Raw genomic sequence first — 15,835 nt, forward strand, 5'->3', positions numbered from 1 at the left:
AGAAAATGAAGAAAATAAGGGACGCCATCGTCAAATGCGTTATTCCTATCTACTCTATCAAGGTTCGTCTGTCTGTCACCACTGGTAAGGCAACTTCCATCATGCGGACTCGCTCGCCTGAGGAATGGGAATCGGCCCGCCCGGCGAATCAGGCAAACGCGCAGTCAACACCTCCACCCCATCCTCCGTCACCAACAGCGTGTGTTCAAACTGCGCCGACAAGGACCCATCAGCAGTGGTACTCGTCCAGTCATCAGGCCAAGTCCGATCCCGGTGCGTGCCCAGATTGATCATCGGCTCAATGGTAAAGCACATCCCCGGCTTTGCCGTGCCCACGGCCTTATTCTTGCCATAGTGCGGCACATTCGGCGCACAGTGGAACAGTTGATTGATGCCGTGGCCGCAGTAGCTCTTGACGACGCTGCAGTTGCGCCCCTTGGCGTGCTTCTCGATGACGTTGCCCGGGTCCCGGAAGAGCATGCCTGGTTTGACGAGCGCGATGGACTGGTCGAGGCATTCGCGCGCGGTTTCCACGACGCGGACGGAGTCGGGGTTGGACCGGGCTTTTTCGCCCACGTAGTAGGTTTCGTTGAGGTCGCCGTGGAAACCTCCGTGGTAGAGTGTGACGTCGATGTTGATGATGTCGCCGTCTTGGAGGGTGCGTTGGTCGGGGATCCCGTGGCAGATGGTCTCGTTGATGGAGGTGCAGACGGATTTGGGGAAGTGCATGTAGTTCAGGGGGGAGGGGTAGGACTGTTCATTCAACATGAATATTCACATCCTTATAGGTGAGCGAGGGGGAAAGGGAGAGGGGAAAATACCTTCCGCTCAATACAAGCCTTATGCACGACCTCATCGATATAATCCGTCGTAACACCCGGCTTCAACGCCCGCGCCGCAACGTCCAGCACCTCGCGCGCCAGCCGACACACCTTGCGCATGCCCTCCTGCTCCTCCTTGTTGAGGATGGTGATGTTGTGCCGGCCGACGAACTTCTGCTCGGACCGCGGGATGCCATCGCGGGCGTAGTCCGGGTGCGGGATGGCGCTGGGGATGGAGCGCGGGCTGGACAGCGGGTAGACGGGGCGGAGGGAGCCCGTGTATTGGAAGGAGGGGAAGGGGTTGAAGTGGCCGGTGGCTGGATCTGGTTCAGAGACTATCTTGGGTGGGAAGAGGTTGGTGAGGAGGTTACTCTTTTTGTGGATGGTTTTGTGTTGGCTCTATTCACTATTAGTCCTTCTTTCTTGTTTTCTCTTGTGAGCACTCTTTTTGAATGTTTTTGAATTCATTTTATTCATTCTTCAGGAATAGAGAAGAGTGTATGCATACCCAGCTCCGCTTGAAACAATCCTGTGAGCAGAAGAAACTGTCCGTCCCCGACTTCAGGCACGTCGGACATTGGAGCGTGCCCGCGGGCTTGTCGCAGTCCACACCGCTACATCTCCGTTCGGCAGTCATGGTGGATACAATCGATATAATGGACAGAGAAGAAAGAAACAGCGAAACGTATTAACTCCAACGGTAGAAGAAGATGGTGATGTTGATCCCCCGCAGGAAATTGAGAAAATCCAAGAAAATAAAATCAGGCAAAATGATACTTTCCGGATTAGGCCTAGTGTGTCCGTCCGAAAAGGGACTAGTGTAGGCGGTGAGTCGGGTACCCATCGCTGACTCATCATGTCGGAAATATATCACGTGGGCGGTCTCTCGGTGCAGAACCGGCCATCCCGATAAGAGATCGCGGGGATCCACATCCACCGGTTCGATCGACTAATCCTTGCTCCAAACGGGACTAACTGCCTTTTATTTCCCCGGTGAGCCACGGCCTAATCCAGTTTCATTTGAAAGACGCCCCACTGTCTGCTTCATTCGATGACTCAAAACGGTGCGTGGTTGACAACAATCGGTGGTATATACCCCTCTCCGATCGAGATTTCCTCCCCACTTGTCGTGCCGCGGGCAGATCGTCTTCATGGTTGAGTCGACGAGACAGAAGGTTGTTATTGTTGGGGCTGGTCCCGTGGGGTCGCTGGCTGCGTTGTATGCGGCGGCCAGAGGGGACGATGTTGAGGTGTATGAGCTGCGAGGGGGTATGTTGATGCTCTTTATCCAACGTGGTTGTTTATATTGATCTAACAACAGTATAGATCTTCGCGATCCTGCCACGATCCCCCTCAATTTCACCAAATCTATTAATCTCGCTCTCTCCGAGCGCGGGATCAATGCGATGAGACACTCGGACCGGGAGGAGCTGATCGACAGGATCATGCACGATGCGATCCCCATGCATGGTCGCATGATCCATGGCCAAGACGGGGAGGAGCTGTGGGAAGCTGCACAGCTGTATGATGTGCATGGACAGGTCAGTGCCTTGGAGGCTTAAGCCTCTCCGTTGACGCTCGTGATCAAGACTGTCTAACTCAAATCCCAGGCCATCAATGCAGTGGATAGAGGGATCCTGAACAACGCCCTGCTCGACGAATTGGAACGCACCCCCAACGTCAAACTGTTCTTCAACCATAAACTGACCGGCGCCGACTTCCACACCAACCGCGCTTGGTTTGAGCGTCGACTCCCGGGGGACTCGCCCACTCCTAACTCCAACAACCGATACCCGGAGATCGAGGTACCGTTCGACCTCATGATTGGCGCCGATGGCGCACACTCCGCCGCGCGCTTCCACATGATGAAGTTCGCGCGTGTGGACTACCAGCAGGAGTATATCGATACCCTGTGGTGTGAGTTCCGCATTCCGCCGTCTACCGAGGGCGACTTTCGCATTTCCCCCAACCATCTGCACATCTGGCCGGGCAAGGAGTACATGTTCATCGCCCTGCCGTCCGCAGACAAATCCTTCACCTGCACCCTCTTCTCCCCTGCCATCCACTACACCAAACTGACCGAGTCCCCCGAGACACTGGTGGACTTCTTTCAAGCGAACTTCCCCGGCGTCTGCCCCAACCTGATCTCGCCTCACGCATTGCAAGAGCAGTTCGCGAGCAACCCGCATCTTCCCCTCATCAGCATCAAATGCAACCCCCATCACTACGGCTCCAGCGTCGTCATCGTCGGCGATGCCGCGCACGCCGTCCTCCCCTTCTACGGCCAGGGTCTCAACGCAGGCCTCGAAGACATCCGCATTTTATTCGAATGTCTAGACAGCTCCGATCTATACGACATAAAGGTGTCGCCCAGCGTCCGCGCACAGCGCCGCGAGACCGCCCTGAAGCAATACACCGACCAGCGCTCGGCAGACACGCACGCGATCAACGATCTCTCCAAGCAGAATTACGCCGAGATGCGCTGGGGCGTCAAACTCCCACTGTACAAGCTCCGCAAGTCCGTCGAGGAGTCGCTCGACCGATACGTACCCCGGTTGGGCTGGAAGACGCAATACTCCCGCGTCAGCTTCAGCAACCAGCGGTACTCGGACGTCATCCGGGCTGCGCGCCACCAGGGGACGGTGCTGGGTTTGGGCCTGGGGTCTCTTGTGGTCTCCAGTGTGGCAGTTGCGGGCGTCCTCATGTGGAGGTATTCGTTCCGGCAGTGTCTTGGGTCGCTTGTGCGAGCTGGTTGGAGCCGCTTGGGGAGTCTTTGGTCGAGGGGTTGTTAACTGTGCATACCCTGTTTATTTTGTATATTTGACTCTGAGTACTACGATACTCTTTGTACGCTACAGTGAGAATGTGTCAAGGAGAAATTTACATTCTTTCCTATTTAACAGTCTCGTCGTATCCTCCCAGCCGCATCTCGTGTAGTCAAAGCACCGGGCGGATCGCCGGTGCAGGTCTCCACGTGGATAAGTGTATAAACTGGTATATATGCCCTTTTGATAATTTATTAGCCCATATATATATCTATCAGATCAAATATCATATCAATGTCGTAGTATAGAAGACATCCGCATCCGGTTTAGCGCCCCGCCCCGCATCAGTGCTTAGTTTAAACGCGCGCTTCTTTTTTTCTGATCGGATCCAAATCTCCAACTCAACTCAAGACTCATCGCGAAAACCTTTCAGCACTGTTATATTCCCCTGTCTAATCCATTATCATCTACACGCATAATAGATGGGATATTGACTTTTACTATACATTTAATCTTTTTCTTTTTTTCCCCACCCAGGCGTCATTCAAGGGCCCCTCTAATAACCCCGCCCATGTCCGTCTATCGTCGATCCTAGATTCCCTCTTCTCTCTAACGCCTCGATTCCACTCTCCTTTCCCCGATAAAAGGACAGGCAGTGTCGTGGAGGCATAAAGATCGCCATGCCTCCCAAAGCGAACCCCCGACGAGGCGCATCCGCCGCCGCGGCCAACCGCCGAACAGATGCAGCAACTCCCTCCGAGAGCCCGGCCCCGACACCGGGCGCAGCCGGTCCGTCCGCTCCCAGACCTCCCGTCCAACGTCTCCAGTCTCTGAAGAAGTCCACCCCGTCCGGGAGTATCCGTCCAACATCCAAGCCGCCTGCCGCCGCGGCGGCCGGGCCGGGGGGCGAGCCCGCCAAGCCGACCCTCAAGTACAAGCCGCGAGCGGTTGGCCGACGCAGCAAGGAAGAGCGAGAGGCGATTGAGAAGCTTGAGGCTCAGCGCAACCGCGAGCGATTGGCTGAGGCTGCTGCTATCCAGAAGGGCCGGGGGCGCGGGACTGGTGGACCGGGCGGACGAGGAGGGTTTGGTGGACGGGGCGGGGCGATGGGGTCTGCTGGACCGCTGGGGTCTGGTATGGGGGCGCGGAGAGGTCGTGGAGGCTTCTCGCAGCGGTTTGGGGGGAATGACTCGCGCGCGTCGTCTATGTCGAGGCGGAGTCGGTCGGTTATTGATTTGGGGAGTGGGGCCGTTAGTCGGGATGTTTCGTCCGATGAGAGTGATACCGATGTTCGCATTAGTATCGACCAGATTAATTTGGATAGCTCGGATGATGAAGGCCAGGAGGTCGTGGATAAGAAGAAGGGCAAGGTCGCTGTTAAGGGCGCGGGGGCGTCGGGCGAGAAAGGCCTGCGGCCTATCCGCGTCGAGAGACATGAGCATGAGGAACGGGTGGTCAGTGTCAATATGGAGTCCAGCTCGAGTAAATCCGCCGAGCTCCGTGAGCAGGCGAAGGGCAAAGCCGCTGAGGACGATGCGCTCTTCGTGCAGGATGATGACGAGTCCCCGGCTCAGCAGCCTGAGACTGAACCGAAGGTGAAGCCGGAGCCCACCGACGACGACGACCAGCACATGGCGGATGTTGCGCCGCACGCGGATGAATCCATGATCACGGACGATGGGTTCCTGCCGGTGCAAACTGTCAAGGTGCGCCGGAAGCTAGACTCCAAGGAGCCGTCCGAGCCACCCGTCGTCAAGGAGGAGAAGAGTCTCCTGCGCACGAAGGAAGACATCGAGGAATACGAGCGCCACGCACAGGACCTGCTGGTCATCAAGGATCTACTCTGGAAGGAGCCGCCAGCCCCCGCCGCGGAGGCGAAAGAGCCTAACGCCGAACAGCCCGAAGCATCTACCAGCGGACCAGACGTCGCCGCCACCGAGTCAGAAAAGGACGGGGAAAAGCCCGAAGGAGAAGAAGCCGAGAAGAAGGACGAAGAAGAAGCCGAAGACAAGCTCTCCGGCCAGCTCTTCCTCATGCAGTTCCCGCCCATGACGCCCAATCTGGTCGCCCCCGGCGAGGCTTCTTCTGCACCCACCGAGAACGCCACCGAAGCAGCACCACCACAACAACCCACCGGCGAGACAGCCCCGCAGCCCGACGCCCCCGTGAAGCAAGAATACGGCGTCGAGGTCCTCGACGGGCCGGACGAGTCTTCCGCGACGCGCGAACCGCCCCGCGTCGTCACGGCCACCGACTGGCAGCTCAATGCGGGCCGCGTCGGCAAACTGAACGTGCATGCCTCGGGCCGGGTTACCATGACGTGGGGCGGGATCAGCTTCGAGCTGGACCGTGCTACGGCTGTGGATTTCCTCCAGGAGGCGGTTATCGCGTCGACGCCGCCGGGGGCGTCGGTGGAGGATGAGCCTGAGGAGGAGAGGAAGGTGTGGGCTATGGGGCAGCTTAGTGGGAAGTTCACTGTTATGCCTAATTGGGGAGAGATGTTGTAGGTGTCAGAGTGTGCCGGCTTACTTTGTTTGGGTTAGTATATTTATGATTTAGCATGTGGGATGTCAAAATATAGAGCTGTCTTGTGATGTTAACAAGATATATATACATATTCATATACTTTTTGCTTGTAGATTAGTTGTGTAAACGATGTTCTAATAAAGACTGCTACACTAATTGTGTACATATACCATCCGTATGTACCTACACTATATATTTCCGTACAGACAACCTTCAATACCCACACTATGTTCAATCAACGGTACCAACCCATCCAGTAAATACCCGCCTCCTAACTACCGACTCGTCCCCCAGATCCTCACAGGCAACACAACACAAGGCTTGTCAGGACACACATTCTCGCGCACTAGATTCTTAAACTGCGGCCCATTCGGCCCCGCCGCATACTTCGGCTGTCCAAACAAGGACGGACCCCCAGGGAGGGCATCGTCGCCCCACCGCCCATTGAACCGCAGCCAGCTGACGGGGTAGGCGGGGTCATACGGGTGAAAGGACCCATCCGCGTCGTCGTAGCTGTAGGCGTATGCGTTCTGCACGGGATCCCACAGGATGCCTTTCTCGGTGGTGTCGACGAGGAAGCCTGCGGGGAGGTTCAGGTGCGGGATTGTGTGGTCGTGGTTGCTGTGTAGATAACTATGTGTTAGTATTTGCTTTTGGGTGGGGGAATATTGACTGGGAGGGAGGGAAAATACCCTTCGGTAGCGTAGACGGCGTGGGCGCCTTTGGCGGAGTATGCGAGTGGTCGCTTGTCTTGCTTTTCGGTGGCGTCGTAGGTGAAGGCCTGCCCGTTGGAGTGTTGGCTGTACCAGAGGGCTTTGGGGGTTCCGTTTTCGAAGCGGATCATGTTGTGTTCCCTATAAGTATGATTACTTGCGTGTTCAAGCGTCTAGCTTTGGGGTAGGTAGTGTAGACAGTATATACTAACCAATCTCCGATATGGTCTCCGAATTCCATTCCCAGGACGGTGTTCCCTTGGTTATACCTGACTTGGATGAGACTAGATACCATGATGACTTGATACAAAGGGCCCTCACGCATTGAAATAAAAGTAGAATGCGTCTACGATGTTATCACCATGCTCACGGACGATAATAGTCGAAGTGACTGCGTCTTTCGTCTGACCATTCTCGTCTGGGGTCACACCGCGGAACCATGCCGGCTGCGGATCAGCATCGATGCCCTCGATCGACGTTAAGAAGACACTGGTGTTTCCCAGGTCGTTGAGACTGTCGAGGTTGTTGAGTGTCAGCGGCGAGGGGGCGCCGTGGATCGGTTTCCAGTTGACTTGGGGGGTTGTGTGGCCAAGTTGTTGCCCTATGTCAGAGGGCATATATGGGTCTTCTTTGTGGAGCCAGACGAGGGGGGCTGTGGAAGTTAGTTCTGTGCCTGGTAGGGTGGTATTAGGGTTCAGTGAGTATACCGTAGTCCAAGACATAGTTGGGGATAGAGGTCGCTGTGAGATCTATTCTCGATGCATCCACTGTGTGGAGGATACAATATAGAGCGAGGGTATACCCTCGGAGGTTCAACATGCCTAACATGATGCTGTTATGCTCGCTGAGTGTTAGAGAACATAGAGTGCATTCAAGATATAAGTAGGATTGCTCTATAATTTATAAGTATATACTGTATATAATAAGACAGCTGGTCAAGTGATACATCAAAAGGATAAGCGTGCACTAATCATGCACACTGTCAGGTCCCGTGCTCATCTATATCAACCTCCTCTTCCCTTCTTCTCTCTTCCTCCACCCCACCGTCTCATCTATATCTTTATCACACATCCCTACACAGTCAGACCGTGTCATCTGGAGTTCATACAAGTAGCAAACCCTAAATGGGTCTCCATGGGTCTGTCAATGTAACCCTGTAACCCCCCCTAAGAGTGAGCTCCATTCCTAATGATATAATCAGGGCCAGCTGACCAAACGAGCATTCAATCACCAACCATCCCTAACAAATCTCGCGTGGATATCTTTCCCAAAATAAATCAAACAAATACAACAAATATACAGGGTTGGGAATATACTAGAAAACTACCATTTCAGCGCACTCTTCCGCTTGCAACCCATCGATGCCGCTAGTCTCCTCTTCCATCCTCGTCACTGCCATCACGCTCGGTATCCGTGTCGTCGGTCTCGTGCCGAATAGGTGTAGGGGTCACCAGTCGCTGTTTTGCTTGCATTCTTCGCCGGGTATTCCTGGTCGTCGGTTGATAGGAAGCTGACCTGCGGCGTGAGGGGCCGTTGTTAATCCTAACTTGGATTTCCGGCTCGCTTTCAGATTCCGAATTCGTTGTAGTTTCGGTGTCGCTCGATGGTAATGGGTTTTCAGATGAGGCTCCGCGCGTGGGCGCCTTCTGAGTTGACTGTCGACTCGCATTGCGGTATCTTGGCTCTGTATTGGAATGATTAACCAGCGTGGACTTGGTTGTGGCGTTTCTCATGACACATAGAGTGGTCTTGCGCTGGACTTACTCTCCTTTGGTTCGCTTTCATCATACAGACTGTCTGCTCTGGAAGATGATCCGACTGCTTCATCTTCCGATGAGCTTGGTTCTTGACCGCCGGTAACGCCCAGAGATTTGAAGAACGAAGGCCTCGCACGGGATCGCGATGTTCTAACTGGGGTACCGGTTTTTACACTCCGAGATATGACCCCCTCCGCAATTTCGCTGCCATCAGAGCCAAAGTCACTCCCGTCAGAAGACTGAGACTCGGACTCAGAATCGAGATAGACTACTGATGGGCCGCTCTGTCTTGAATCAAGATCACTCTCATCCGAAGATTCAGGCGTGGACTCAAATACACTTGGTCTTACAGGTGGCCTTGATTGCATTTTCTGCTTTGGAAATACTTGCTTTCGCTGCGGCTCAGCTGCAATAGCCTTGAAATCTTGGGCAGATTCACATCGGCTAGTGTTCATTGCCTTGGTCATGGACGTCGGCTTGAACGGATCTTTCAATTTGGGTTTGGTATTCTTGAAAGTATTTTCATTCAACGCCTTTGACGGCCCATCTATATATCGCTCCTTGCGGAGTGGTTGGTCACCTTTCACAGACGCCTTGTGTGGGCGCTGCTTGGCGGGTTGCTTCATTTTCTCAGACTCGGCGCTACTCTCGCTCCCTGAGGAACTTGATATTGAACTCGACCTAGAGCTGGGACTAAACTCAGACTCTTGGATAGGCTCTCGCGTCGATCCGGCACGACGTGCAGAAGGCTTTCTACTAGGAGTTTCCCAAGGGGATAATCGTCCTGGGTTGGCCACCATCCAATGCTTTGGTGTAAGAGACCTAGACATGGACTTCCGCGTTGACGAGGGGGTTGCACCCTCAAACTCGTCATCGGACGGCACAAACGCCCAGCGTTCATACTGCTTGGACGTATCACCAGGGGACGAGTCCTTCCGTTTAACGGGTGTAGGATACCAGGCTTCTTTCCAGGCATCGAAAACAGCATCTGGTTCCCCATTGAAACGCCGAAGCAAGACCTTGCGCCTGATCTTCCGCCATTTGTCTCCACACTGCTGTTCCGAGCGGGAATGGCTTAGGCCATGGCTCACTTGGTACCATGAAATGTCAATTGAGGGGTCCATCTCGTAGATGTCCCGGCCTAACAAGGCATCTTCACCAACCTGCTTCATCCGGTCCCACATCGCCTGCAAGGTGTCCAACAGGCCTTGGATTTCGGCCTGGGACCAAACCCCTTGGTTCATCGTGGTCCGGTGTTGCAATTGATTCCGCCACCGTTGGGCGACATCATCGGAGCTTCTATCTAGCTGCTTGGCTATAAAAGCCCACTGAGCGCCATACACCAAATGGTGAGAAATGAGCTCTTCATCCTGCGCAGAGGTCCACGTATGTGAAGCCTGCTTATACGGGAGAAAGTGCCTTCTCATGAAGCGACAAACTGACTCGGCATTCCGCGTGGGAAGAACCTCGTATATACGATCCCAGAAATCGTGTTTCCTGATGATGTGTTTGGGAAACACGCCATCACCAGGATCCCGATCTGAGTGTTGGATCATGAGGTTGAAGTCGAATCCATTGATGCCGTGAGTATTGCAAAAGTTGATCTTGAAATCTTCCAGTAGCTCACGCTCGTACTCACTGAATCGGCCTCGGCTACCAACCGCTCGACCTTGCTTTCCTTTTCTCGGCGTTGACGGTGTCGGTGGTGGATAGGTTCGTATGGCTTTTCTGGGTGTGACCGGCGGGGTGGGATGCTCACGTTTTGTCTCTGAGGGCTCTGCGGAAGCAGCATCTTGGTCGTCGGCACATTTAAAGGCCCTCGGCGGTGCTGTCCTCGTGCTTGACTCGTCGTTGGAAGCATCGTCGTCCGACTGCGAATCTGCTCGACGGTTTGGTGTGTCGCGAGGTCGGTCTGACTGCCTACGCAATTCGGGGATTCTCTTCCGCTTGGACGGACGAGCTGTCACCTTGTCTGATGGGGAGGCGATGAGAGATGGGGTGCGTTTCTTGTGCTTCCTCGTCCGTTGATTCTTTTTGGGCGTTGACGGAGATGCATCTGTATCGTCTTTAGGAGTGCGTGAGCGTGGCGGCGGATTCGGAGAATTTTCTTTCGATAGCACCACATGAGTTAGTGAGCATCCTCAGCCACAGTCCTTTCCACATCGACAGCTCGGCCATATGATAAACAAATAGCGAGCTCACCGGTGACTCGACGGAGCGGACCGGCTCCGGTGGATTTACCCATCAACGGCGATGGATATGCGATTGCAGTGTTCAGACGACAGCGGTTGGAGGGTGTGTTAGTAGGAAAGCAACAACATTCTCTGAGAAAAAGAAGAATGGGAAGATGCAAGTGCAGAAACCTGACATTGCGTTTGTCGTTTCCACTATTTATGACCTGTCAGAAAGGAACGCGACCTACGCGTGGTTTTATGGGTCGACCCGTGTTCGACCAGTTACCCACTTTTCAACCTTCCAACCTCTTGATTAGGCGTCGAATTGACTGGTCATATATACCGAGTATATGCTAGCGACTTGATTGCATTACGTTTGGAGAGGCTGTTCTACTGCAGCAGAGGTCTGACAGATGAATCCGGATGACGACTCAGGTGAACTATATATCCAGCACTAGCGACGCCATCACGATGGATGAGTAACATCTGGATTCATTTACCAATAAACTTTCGCATCCAAAACTAAACAAGAGAAAGCTATAGACTCTGCTTCCCCTTCTGCTCCGCCTTCAACTCCTGCTTTGTGTGCGCCTCCTTCATCAGCTTAAAAAGCCTTAGATCCAGCGGGATTCTCTCTCCCAACCACGTCGCCCGCTGCGTGTGATTGCGCTCTTCCTCTAGCTCCACGGTATTGGGATGAATTAGCGCGCTCAGCGGGCCCCGATTGATAATCAGCCACGGGATGAAGGCGCCGAACTGCGCCGGCGTGAAGATATTGACCTCGAACATAGCGACTGGGTGCGGTCCAACGGGTTGGTCGAAGAAGCGGTAGATGCGGAGTTCGGGGACTGGCTCGTTTAAACTGCTGTCAGCTTATACACCTACTGATTTACTACAGTTATGTCTGAAAAGAAGAAATGCGCTACTAACACTCCCGTCTGATTCTCTCCCAGAGAGCCCGGGCGTAAGCTGCCTGGTCTGGATTATTCTGCATAGACATGTTAGAAAAGGGTCACTCTGATCATCGCCCATGGTGACAAGGTGTCGCCGAACCTGAAAATGATAGATGTGGATATCGAACCCCCCGCGCCGGCCTTTCGTCAACGGATCGGGGAATTCCTCGTATGCTTTGCTGACGATGCCATGTTGGGGGTTTTTGAGGGATTTTCCGTCTTCATTCTTTTCTCTGCATGATGAACGCTGGTCAGTAGATTGCTGGAGGTGGTCGTGTTGATTTGCTGTGCTGTCTAGGTCGACCGGACTTACTCGGATAGAGGCTCCTGGTCCTCGTAGCCTTCTAGAGGCCAGGGGAATGAGTATGCGAACTGGTCTGTCATGATTCAGTCTGCGCTGGTTTGAATTGTCAATGTACAACGGTTTATGCAGAAGGAGATGCACTATATAGTAAAGCCGACAGTTCCAAGACAGACTGCAAGTCCAACAAAGAAACGGATATATATATACCCCGCGATCACGAAAGCGTCCCGACTAGCCCCTGGGCATTGATGATCCAAACCCAACGACCAAGAATAAATGACGTATGATTAAGCGGATATTTGCAATGCTTAGGAATCAATAATTGACAATGGTTATGGATTATGTAGTGAATGAGTCTGGATGAGGTGAGCTGTGGATTTCCGCGCTCTGACAAACCAGCGGAATGGAGCCGGATCGCGGGTTTCCTTTTTGGGAAAGGTCTGCTTTATTGTTGATCTTATCAATCTTGTATACATCTGCTCAGACAATTGATGAATGTAGTTCATAGAATGCTCTGATAGTGATAGGCTTATTATTCCAGACTCCAATCCAACCCCAATTCCATGTTCGCTAATACTGTAGAAAAGAATCAAAGAATAAATAATTACCAAGGCGCCTTGAGTTCCACATGCCCATCCTCGTCCATAACCTTCCCCCGATCCCACTCTCGACCCTCGCCCTTGCGCGACCACTTCACGTCTTCGATCCTACTCTCGTCGTCACCAGCTGCAGTAGCAGAAGCGGTAGTATTCTTCTTCCACCGCTGGACAAAGTCATCGCCGAACCCAGCCTCGCGCAGTCGATCCTCGTCTTGCTGTTTCCACCGCGCGCGGTCACGCACCGCCTCGAGGGACGCCTCCCAGTCATCCTCGGCGGTCATTAGACCAGCAACGTGCCGTCTTAAGCGTCCACTGGACGGTTTATTGGTTTCTTCTTCGTCCGGCTGGACGTCCATTGACGGGTCGTAGTCGGCGGCGAAATGCGCATCAATGTTGCTGAGATTGTAGGCGCCTCGGCCGCGAGAGCGAATCGGTGGGTCCATCTTCGGGGGTAGGGGCCCGACGAGATCTTCGAGAGGGTCGGAGTCGTGTTCAGGTTGTGGTTGCGCAAGACGCGATGCGCTCTTGCTGAATGAGGGCGAGAGGCGGCGGGAAGAGCCGTGTCCGCGAGAACGACGGCCTTCGTCACGAGCCTTTGTGCGCGGGTGATCCCCGTCGGGCGATCGCGACTGAGATCGAGACGGGGAGGCGGACCGCCTGCGGTGCCGGCGACGGTGGCGACGACTCGACTCGTGGTCTCGGTCGTGTCGCGGGGAGCGGCTTCGCGATCGGGATTCGGAGCGGTGTCGTCTGCTCCGTCGGGATGATTTGTGCCGGTGGTCTTGGTCGGACCGGTCGTCATCGTCGTAGGATTCATGCCGCCGTCTGTGTTTGTGCGAGCGCTCCCTGTCTCCTGACGGCGAGCGACTCCTGCGCCGCCGGCGATGCGCGTGCCGGTGGTGGTCCTTCCTGTCGCGTTCTGACTCCTTGGTGTCCGATGAGCGGTGGGGGCGGTGACGACTGTCGCGGCCGTGGTCGTGGTCGTCCATCGACAACAGACGGTTCCTTCTCAGCTGCTGCATCTTATCCCGGGCCTCTCTCTCCTCCTTGCGTTTCAGCGCCGCGTTATGGCTGTCCGTCTGATTGATGATGTGGCGCAAGAATCGGGTGTTGGGTTTAGGGGCCGCGCCGGTCGGTCTGTCACCATCATCGTGTTAGCATGGTCCAATTGCGCACTAATGACATAGTGACTAGGTATGGAATTAGTCGTACCGTCGCGGCAGATACGCCTCTGCTCCCTGTCTCGCGTAGTTGGCGGAGTTGTCCCGCGCCTCACGCGCGAGGACTCGCGCCACGTAGTCATCGCTGCTCAAATCGTCCATGGTTCCTAATCGATTGGGAGGCATGTAGCTCGCAGCGTCACCTCCGAGGAATGCGACGAGGGCAGTCCAGGGATATGGGATGTTGATTGGGAGGCGATGCGTTGGCGCAGAAGTCGATTGTCGGAGAGCGATGAGACTGCAAACCGGACAAACGTATCACATGACCTGACGTCAGACATATCAGGCAGCGTTGCGCACTGTGTTTGTTTGTCGGAAGGCTGCTGGAATGGGCTGTAGGTGGTTAGGGAGAGTTATAGACAGTTGGATAACCGTGTATTTGAAGGAGGAAAGTGGCCACACGAGATGTCATATTGTTTATTTGGGTCTGATATAGCGGCCTGAGGCATCAAGTGACCGATCCACTCTATCAAACTGTCTGCTTGTCTGACATATGCAGACATAGGTCAGATCGATATACCCATTTAGTTTGACTTCATCGACAACACTTCCTTGGTAAGATTACACTTCCAACCAGAGTTATACAGAGTCATGCAAATCCGAGCCTATCGCAAGGCGGGAAGAGGGGGCAGAATGACGACGATGTGAATCAACAGACCGGCCGATGATCAGCGAAGATCTGATCTTCTCCAACCGCTCGGACAGTTTTCTAGATCTGACACGCGGTGTTCGGTTCAAGCGTCTTGGGTAGAACGAACTGGCGAAGCGCCCCCGAATTCTCCAACTCTGCTCACTGTCATATCTGTCGGTCTTCCCCGCAGCGGGGTTATCAGAATCGGTCATCAGAGTCACTCAGGTGCGTGGATCAGGTCCATTAAGCCGTACAGCATTCGACTGTCCTTCTGAATCCCGTAATAACCTGTCATAGACTGGTCGTACAGTCACCACACGAAATGCCCTTCTCCCATCACAGCCACTCGGGCCAGTTCTGCCCCGGCCATGCCAAAGACTCCCTGGAACAGGTCATCCAGCTGGCCATCGCCAAAGGATTCGAAGTCTTCTGTCTGACGGAACACATGCCACGGGATGAAGTTGACTTTTACCCCGAAGAGGTAAAACGAGCACCGGACCCGAGAAGAAATCCGACAATCAGTCAAATAGCTAATGCAGCTTGCACAGATCGAGGCTGGGAACACAGTCGCAGAGATGGTCACCAACGAGGCCGCCTACATTGCGGAGGCCCAAAGACTGCGCGCTAAATACGCCTCGCAGATCCAGATCCTGATCGGGTTTGAAACGGACTGGATCCGACCCTCGTCGTTCACCCTCATCCAAGAAGCCCTCTCCCGCCAGCCGTTCGAATTTTTTGTCGGATCGATTCACCACACCAAGACCGTCCCCATCGACTACGACCGCCCGCTGTACGAGAAGGCCCGCGAGCTGGCCGGGGGAACGGACGAACTGGTTTTCGAGGCGTACTTGGACGAGCAGCTCGACATGCTGCAGAAGCTGAAGCCGCTGGTCGTGGGCCACTTCGACCTGATCCGGCTGAAGAGCGACGATCCTGACCGGAGCTTCCAGACCTGGCCGGGCGTCTGGCAGAAGGTGCTCCGGAATCTGGACTTTGTAGCGAGCTACGGGGGCATCTTGGAGCTGAACTCGGCGGCGTTGCGGAAAGGCATGAAGGAGCCGTATCCCAGCGGAGAGATCTGTCGGGAATTCTTGGCCCGCGGAGGCCGGTTCTGTCTATCCGATGATAGCCACGGGTTGGACCAGGTCGGACTGAATTTCCACCGGGTGTTGGCATTCGTCGAGCAGGTGGGGATCGCGAAGCTGCATTATCTCGCTCTGGGGGATGAGGGCGTTGATGCGCGATTTCCGCGGACTTGTGTCCGGGAGGTCAGCGTGGAGGAATTAAAGACGAGGCCATTTTGGGCTGCATATGCATAGTAATACATTGGGTAGATAGATAATTTTCAGGGATATTCTTGTATTGGTGTACT

The 15,835-nt window shown here is 54.3% G+C and overlaps 9 protein-coding genes across 9 annotated transcripts; 4 read left to right on the forward strand and 5 right to left on the reverse strand.

Moving 5' to 3' along the window:
* Positions 1-18: 18 nt before the first annotated feature.
* On the reverse strand, positions 19-1,525 carry BDW47DRAFT_107321 (methionine aminopeptidase MAP1). The gene is made up of 4 exons (XM_024812981.1): positions 1,330-1,525; positions 1,193-1,220; positions 822-1,138; positions 19-753 (listed from the first exon to the last, which is right to left on the reverse strand). The coding sequence occupies exons 1-4, from the start codon at positions 1,456-1,458 to the stop codon at positions 100-102; spliced, it is 1,128 nt and encodes a 375-aa protein (XP_024671348.1). The 5' UTR covers positions 1,459-1,525; the 3' UTR covers positions 19-99.
* Positions 1,526-1,824: 299 nt separating this feature from the next.
* bna4 (kynurenine 3-monooxygenase) lies at positions 1,825-3,684 on the forward strand. Its single transcript, XM_024818916.1, has 3 exons — positions 1,825-2,090; positions 2,148-2,362; positions 2,432-3,684. Exons 1-3 carry the CDS (start codon positions 1,973-1,975, stop codon positions 3,611-3,613), a joined length of 1,515 nt encoding a protein of 504 aa, XP_024671349.1. The 5' UTR covers positions 1,825-1,972; the 3' UTR covers positions 3,614-3,684.
* Positions 3,685-4,732: 1,048 nt separating this feature from the next.
* BDW47DRAFT_107324 (putative DNA-directed RNA polymerase III RPC4) lies at positions 4,733-6,122 on the forward strand. Its single transcript, XM_024812982.1, has one exon. The coding sequence runs from the start codon at positions 4,792-4,794 to the stop codon at positions 6,091-6,093; it is 1,302 nt and encodes a 433-aa protein (XP_024671350.1). The 5' UTR covers positions 4,733-4,791; the 3' UTR covers positions 6,094-6,122.
* A 265-nt stretch (positions 6,123-6,387) lies between these two features.
* On the reverse strand, positions 6,388-7,644 carry BDW47DRAFT_118180 (uncharacterized protein; the record flags this gene model as incomplete). The annotated part of the gene is made up of 5 exons (XM_024815176.1): positions 6,388-6,733; positions 6,805-6,966; positions 7,038-7,094; positions 7,147-7,477; positions 7,533-7,644. 5 exons carry the CDS (start codon positions 7,642-7,644, stop codon positions 6,388-6,390), a joined length of 1,008 nt encoding a protein of 335 aa, XP_024671351.1.
* A 96-nt stretch (positions 7,645-7,740) lies between these two features.
* BDW47DRAFT_107326 (uncharacterized protein) lies at positions 7,741-10,938 on the reverse strand. Its single transcript, XM_024812983.1, has 4 exons — positions 10,785-10,938; positions 8,590-10,689; positions 8,046-8,509; positions 7,741-7,997 (listed from the first exon to the last, which is right to left on the reverse strand). Exons 1-3 carry the CDS (start codon positions 10,825-10,827, stop codon positions 8,193-8,195), a joined length of 2,460 nt encoding a protein of 819 aa, XP_024671352.1. The 5' UTR covers positions 10,828-10,938; the 3' UTR covers positions 7,741-7,997; positions 8,046-8,192.
* On the reverse strand, positions 10,939-12,326 carry BDW47DRAFT_107328 (uncharacterized protein). The gene is made up of 5 exons (XM_024812984.1): positions 12,023-12,326; positions 11,810-11,942; positions 11,687-11,744; positions 11,047-11,604; positions 10,939-10,969 (listed from the first exon to the last, which is right to left on the reverse strand). Exons 1-4 carry the CDS (start codon positions 12,091-12,093, stop codon positions 11,294-11,296), a joined length of 573 nt encoding a protein of 190 aa, XP_024671353.1. The 5' UTR covers positions 12,094-12,326; the 3' UTR covers positions 10,939-10,969; positions 11,047-11,293.
* A 229-nt stretch (positions 12,327-12,555) lies between these two features.
* Positions 12,556-13,300, reverse strand: BDW47DRAFT_107330 (uncharacterized protein). Its single transcript, XM_024812985.1, has one exon. The coding sequence runs from the start codon at positions 13,053-13,055 to the stop codon at positions 12,618-12,620; it is 438 nt and encodes a 145-aa protein (XP_024671354.1). The 5' UTR covers positions 13,056-13,300; the 3' UTR covers positions 12,556-12,617.
* BDW47DRAFT_107331 (uncharacterized protein) lies at positions 13,301-14,132 on the forward strand. Its single transcript, XM_024812986.1, has 2 exons — positions 13,301-13,749; positions 13,825-14,132. Exon 1 carries the CDS (start codon positions 13,376-13,378, stop codon positions 13,697-13,699), a length of 324 nt encoding a protein of 107 aa, XP_024671355.1. The 5' UTR covers positions 13,301-13,375; the 3' UTR covers positions 13,700-13,749; positions 13,825-14,132.
* A 125-nt stretch (positions 14,133-14,257) lies between these two features.
* On the forward strand, positions 14,258-15,829 carry BDW47DRAFT_107334 (histidinol-phosphatase). Its single transcript, XM_024812987.1, has 3 exons — positions 14,258-14,688; positions 14,761-14,944; positions 15,012-15,829. Exons 2-3 carry the CDS (start codon positions 14,786-14,788, stop codon positions 15,780-15,782), a joined length of 930 nt encoding a protein of 309 aa, XP_024671356.1. The 5' UTR covers positions 14,258-14,688; positions 14,761-14,785; the 3' UTR covers positions 15,783-15,829.
* Positions 15,830-15,835: the final 6 nt, after the last annotated feature.

The sequence above is a fragment of the Aspergillus candidus genome, assembly GCF_002847045.1.
Source record: "Aspergillus candidus strain CBS 102.13 unplaced genomic scaffold BDW47scaffold_28, whole genome shotgun sequence".
NCBI lineage: Eukaryota > Fungi > Ascomycota > Eurotiomycetes > Eurotiales > Aspergillaceae > Aspergillus > Aspergillus candidus.